This window comes from Nicotiana tomentosiformis, chromosome 11 (assembly GCF_000390325.3).
Source record: "Nicotiana tomentosiformis chromosome 11, ASM39032v3, whole genome shotgun sequence".
Classification (NCBI taxonomy): domain Eukaryota; kingdom Viridiplantae; phylum Streptophyta; class Magnoliopsida; order Solanales; family Solanaceae; genus Nicotiana; species Nicotiana tomentosiformis.
The window spans coordinates 19903144-19908767 of record NC_090822.1 but is presented as its reverse complement, the minus strand read 5'-3'; the positions used below and the strand labels follow the sequence as shown (position 1 = coordinate 19908767).

The 5624-nt window shown below is 42.3% G+C and overlaps 1 protein-coding gene across 1 annotated transcript; it reads left to right on the top strand.

Moving 5' to 3' along the window:
* Positions 1–271: 271 nt before the first annotated feature.
* Positions 272–640, top strand: LOC138901108 (uncharacterized). The gene has a single exon (XM_070188843.1). It carries the CDS (start codon positions 272–274, stop codon positions 638–640), a length of 369 nt encoding a protein of 122 aa, XP_070044944.1.
* The last annotated feature ends 4984 nt before the right edge of the window (positions 641–5624 follow it).

Sequence of the window (5624 nt, the reverse complement as noted above, 5' to 3'; positions counted from 1 at the left end):
TCCTCTGACTCTTTAGATCACTACTGAGGGACAGCCTGCTAATAGTACTATTATGCAAATTGATATATCACACCCTTATTTTCTTGATTCTTCAGACTCCCCTAGTATTCACCTTATTAATACCAGTTTTAATGGCACAAGTTTTGGCAACTAGAGAGGGGCGGTTCTAATTTCTTTGTTTGCCAACAACAAGCTTAGATTTATTAATGGTACCTGCACCATGACACAAAAGGATTCAAATATGTTAGTGCATTGGTAGAGGTGTAATGATATGGTGCTTGCATGGCTATTGAACTCTCTAAGCAAAGAGATAGCAGAAAGTGTTACATACTCACAAACAACAGCAGAATTGTGGAATGAGCTAGATGAAAGGTATGGACAAGCAGATGGCACAAAGTTTTTCCAGCTGCAAAGGGAACTAAACAATATCGGTCAGGGATCATATGATATGGCTGGATATTTCAATAAACTAAAGAAGATTTGGGATCAAATGAAGGAGCTCAACACTTTTATGACTTGTAGCTGTGAATGCAAATGCGGTGCAAAGTCTCACAACTGTAAGGTAAATGAAGACCAGAAGCTGATCCAATTTCTCATGGGTGAAATGACAGTTGCAGCAACACAAGAGGAAATATTTTGATAATAAAGCCACTTCCTACTACAACACAAACTTATTCTATTGTATTGCATGAAGAAGCACAAAGGCAGGTACACTCTAGCAATCAGATTTCTACTGATGCATCTGCTTTCCTTATAAATGGTCAGAAGTGGATAGCCTAGAGGAAGGTATTTGAACCTAATGGGGGAGTCAAAATCATGCTGCAGAAGGAAAAAAGAATGATGTATACTACAGGTACTGCAAGAAATCAGGACATGTGAAAGAGGACTGCTACAAGCTAGTAGGATATCCACAATATTTTAAGTTTGGAAACAATAACAGATAGAGGAAGGGAAGTAATGCACCAAATAAATATGCCAATTCAGCAAATACAGAAGAGTCTCTTACTGTAGGAAATACAATTACTAACCTTGCTAGCAGCCAAAGTTTCACCAAAGAGCAGTGTAAAAAGTTAGTTTAGTTGTTCCAGTCCATGCAGGGTGTTTCTAGTGCCTCTAATTCTAAAGCTACTATCAGTGCAAATCTGGCCGGTACAATAACTATTTGTAACCTCTTTACTTCTGTAATGATTCGGCCGGTTGTTTTGAGATTGCTAGCCCCAATCCCCTAATTATTGCTCCCTTTATCTCTTTTTATGGTTACTTGACTTGTTGGGGTCCTTGGTGTCGGGTTCGGGTGAGTTTCGAAGTGAAATGGGATACATAGTCTCTAAATTGAAAGTTCAAGTCATAGGAGTTGACCGTAGTTCGAATAGTATGAAGACAACTCCAAAATAGAGTTTTGACGGTTCCAATGGTTCCGTATGGTAATTTTGGTCTTAGGAGCGTATACGGATGTTGATTTGGAGGTCCGTAGGTCATTTTGGCATAAATGGCAAAAATTAGAAGATTTTTGAAGGTTTGACTGGGAATAGACATTTGATATCGGGATCGGATCCCGATTCCGGAAGTTGGAGTAGAACTGTAAAGTAAATTATGACTTGTGTGCAAAATTTGAGGTCAACCGGACTTGATTTGTTAGGTTTGGGCATAAGATGTGGAAGTTAGAAGTTCAAAAGTTCATTAAGCTTGAATCGATGCGCAAGTCGTGTTTTTGATTTTTTTATGTGAATTAAGAACTCGACTAAGTTCACATGATGTTTTAGGACTTGCTGATATAATTGGTTGAGGTCCCGGGGGGCTCAGGAGCGATTCGGACCATGTTTGGCACATTTCGGAACTTTGAAGAATTGCTGGAAATGCTGATTTTGCTAATGTCTGGTTTCCTTCATTGCGTTCGCGAGAGAGTTCTCGCGTTCATGAAGGGTATCTGGGAGGTAGGTGAGGTTTGTTCTTCGCATTCATGAAGATGGCAACGCCTTCATGAAGGTGTAAGAAGTTGTTCACTGCATTCGCATATGAGGGGTCGCATTCGTGTAGGCCTGGGCTCAGTATACATCGCGTTCGCGTAGGGGATCTCACGTTTGCGAAGAGGAATCAGGCAGCTGAGAATTTTGTGCTTCGTGAACGCGAGGCACAATTCGCGTTCGCGAAGAAGGATAATAACAGGGCAGAATTTAAGTTCCAAAATCGAGGGTTTATGTCACTTTTCACTATTTGGACTTGAGAGCTTAGATTAAGGCAAACCTTTGGGAGATTTTCAGAGGGATAGTTGGGGTAAGAATTCCTAACTCATTTTTGATTAATTTACACTAATCTATCTTCGATTTCTTTATTTAATTAAGGATTTGGGTTGGAAGATTTGGCGAAAAAGGTGTAAAGTTCTTAGACCGAATTCTTGAGTTTTGAAAGGCGAAATGGGATCGAATTTGAATAGTTCTTGTATGGTTGGACTCTACATCAAATGGGGGTTCGGTTTTTGTAATTTTGGTCGGGTTTCAAGATGTGGGCCCGGGTCGACTTTTTGGAGCAATTTTTTAATTCTTTGCTAAATTCGTAATATCATTATTTAAATTAGTTTTCTATAGTTATATTTATAGTATGAAATTGTTTTGGAAATATTCGAGCCGATCGAAGTTGAAAAATCGAGGGAAAGGCCTTCTTATTGATTGATTGAACGAGGTTTGAGGTAAGTGACTTGTCTAACCTTGTTTGGGGGGGGGGAGAGAAATCCCCTTAAGATTTGGTATTGTTGTGACAATTTGTGATATGTAAGGGCCGTGTACGCGAGGTGACGAGTGCGTACACGGGCTAAATGTTGAAATTTCGGTTTTATCTAAGTAGTTTCCTTTTTATGCCTTACTTAGTTACTTAACATGTATAGTCATCATGTTTAGCCTAATTTCACATGTCTACTTGTCTTATCTCTTATTTGCAACTTGTACTACGTGCTTAGTTGAATTAGCTGCTTTATTGATTTCATATTCCTTATTTAACTGTGGGATTCTTTACTTGAAATTGCTATCCTTGAAATATCATTATTTCAGTTGTTAGGTTTTGGTTTCCGTTATTATTATTGAGATGATTGTTTGGTTGTTGCACGAGGTTTCTACCGTTGTGATTATTGATACGCATGTGGTGGTATGAGGTCTGGTGTTGAAACACATGCGGTGAGATAAGGTGGGCTTGATACGCGTGGCTAGTAGGGGAACTACTAGAAGTCATGCGGTGTGATAAGGTGGGCTAAAACGCAGGATGCTATTTCTGAAAAATGATTTTCAAAACAAAATATAAAGGCTCCCACGGTGATATAAGAAAAGATTGTGAGATATTTACTTTTGGAACTACGAGGCGGCACCTCGGGAGTGCCCCTGTAGATTTCCTCTATTTTCTGTATTGTTGTTCCTTAACTTATAAGATTTGTGCTTTCTTTTCATGTTGTATTTGTCTTTCTTTGATTCTGTGTTATTACCTTCCATAAATTTTCATTGTTTCACTTCTCTGTAATTTTATTATATTATTATATCTTCTATCTTATTTCTTATTATTTCCAGCAGGGCCTTGACCTGACCTCGTCACTATTCTACCGAGATTAGGCTTGGCACTTACTAGGTACCATTGTGGTGTACTCATACTATGCTTCTGCACATCTTTTTGTGCAGATCCAGGTATTGCCTACCAGACCAGGTATCAGTGAGCTAGTCCGTACGTGGAGACTTCAAGGTACATCTACCAGCGTTCACAGACCTCGGAGTCCCCCTTTTTCTTTATTATGTTGTTTCATTATCCTCATTAGACTCTAATGTATGGGGATATTTAGTATTTTCCTTTAGAGCTTGTAACTTACATCTACCAAGTTTTGGGAGTTGTTTATACTTAAGTTGTAGATTTTATTTATTACCGTTGTTGACGTTTGAGTTTTAGCTTAATATTTTAGGTATTCCGCATACTTGGTAGGCTTACCTAGTCTTGGAGACTAGGTGTCATCACGACATCCTACGGAGGTAAATTGGGGTCGTGACAAGTTGGTATCAGAGCTTTTGGTTCATAGGTGTTATGAGTCACAAGCAGGTTTAGTAGAGGCTCACAGATCGATACGGAGATGTATGTACTTATCTTTGGGAGGCTTTGGATCTGTTAGGAAAAGCTTCACTTCCTTGATTTCTTATCGAGCAAAATTTGTTTACTTCGGATTCTAATTTTTTATCTTTCTGTTCTCTGATAGATGGTGAGGACACGTACAACTGGATCAGATGACCAGACACATGTGGGCCCTGTTAGAGTCGCGAGAGGTCGGGGCCAAGGTAGAGGCCAAGGATGTCCATGTGGTGCAGCCAGAGCCCCGCACGAGCTGCTACAGAAGAGCCACCAGTAGCTCCAGTTGGAGGGCAGGCACCTAGACGCCTGTTACTGCACTAACCCTCCAGGAGACTCTCGCCAAGTTTCTGAGGATGTTCAGCACTTTGGCTCAAATAGGGTTGATACCATTTGCTCCTGCCACATCTCATGTCGGGGCAGGAGCACAGACTCCCGCCGCCCATACCCCAGAGCAGCGGGTCCAGGTTGACTAGGTTCTATAGGTCATACCAATACAGCCGGTAGCCCCAGTTCAGCCCGAGGTTAGGGCAGCAGTTTCTGAGGAGGAGGAGCTCAGGCTCGAGAGGTACAAGAAGTACCACCCTCCTACTTTCAGTGGCTTAGCATCAGAGAATGCCTAGGATTTTCTTGGGGAGTGACACCGTATTCTCCGTATTATGGGTGTTGCGAAGTATACTGGGTTTCTTTCACTACGTTCCAGCTTAGAGGAGCGACCTATCAGTGGTAGCAAACATAAGAGTTGGGTAGTCCAACCGAGGCAGCTTCACTCACTTGGACTCAGTTCTTAGATATGTTCTTGAGGAAGAATGTTACCTAGAGTCTCAGAGATCCATGGCGCGCAGAGTTTGAGCAGTTGCGCCAGGGTTCTATGACTGTGTCAAAGTATGCGGTCTGGTTCAGTGATTTGTCTAGGCTTGCACTAGCCTTGGTTGCTACTGTTCAAGAGAGGGTTCGTCGATTTATTGAGGGGCTCAAACCCAGTATCAGATTTAGCATGGCCCAAGAGTTGGAGATGGACATCGCATACTAGCAGGTAGTGGGGATTGTTAGGAGATTGGATGGTATGCTGACTCAGGATAGAGAGAAGAGGGAGGTTAAGAGGTCTTGAGAGTCTGGCACATACAATGGTACACGTTCCCTAGTTGCAACTCGTCATGGTAGGGGCAATGTGAGTCGCCTTGTTCATTCAGCACTTCTATCTTCCAGCGATATTCCGACCACTCCTAGGCCTTAGGCTCCCTATTATGCACCACTATTATCTAGTGCACATCCTGCACGGGGTGCTTTCAGCGGCTGGTCCAGCCGATCAGGCTAGAGCCAGTCACAACAGCCACATCCTCCTAGAGCTTGTTTTGAGTGTGGTGACACTCGTCATATGGTGAGGGATTGCCCAGACTCATGAGGGGTGCACCTCCACATATTGCTCAGGCTCTGCGTATTCCATCGGGCCCTCAAGTTTCTCAGTTCATGGTCGTCGCACCAGTTTCCACCCCACCTGCACGGCTAGCGAGAGGTGGAGGTAGAGCAGG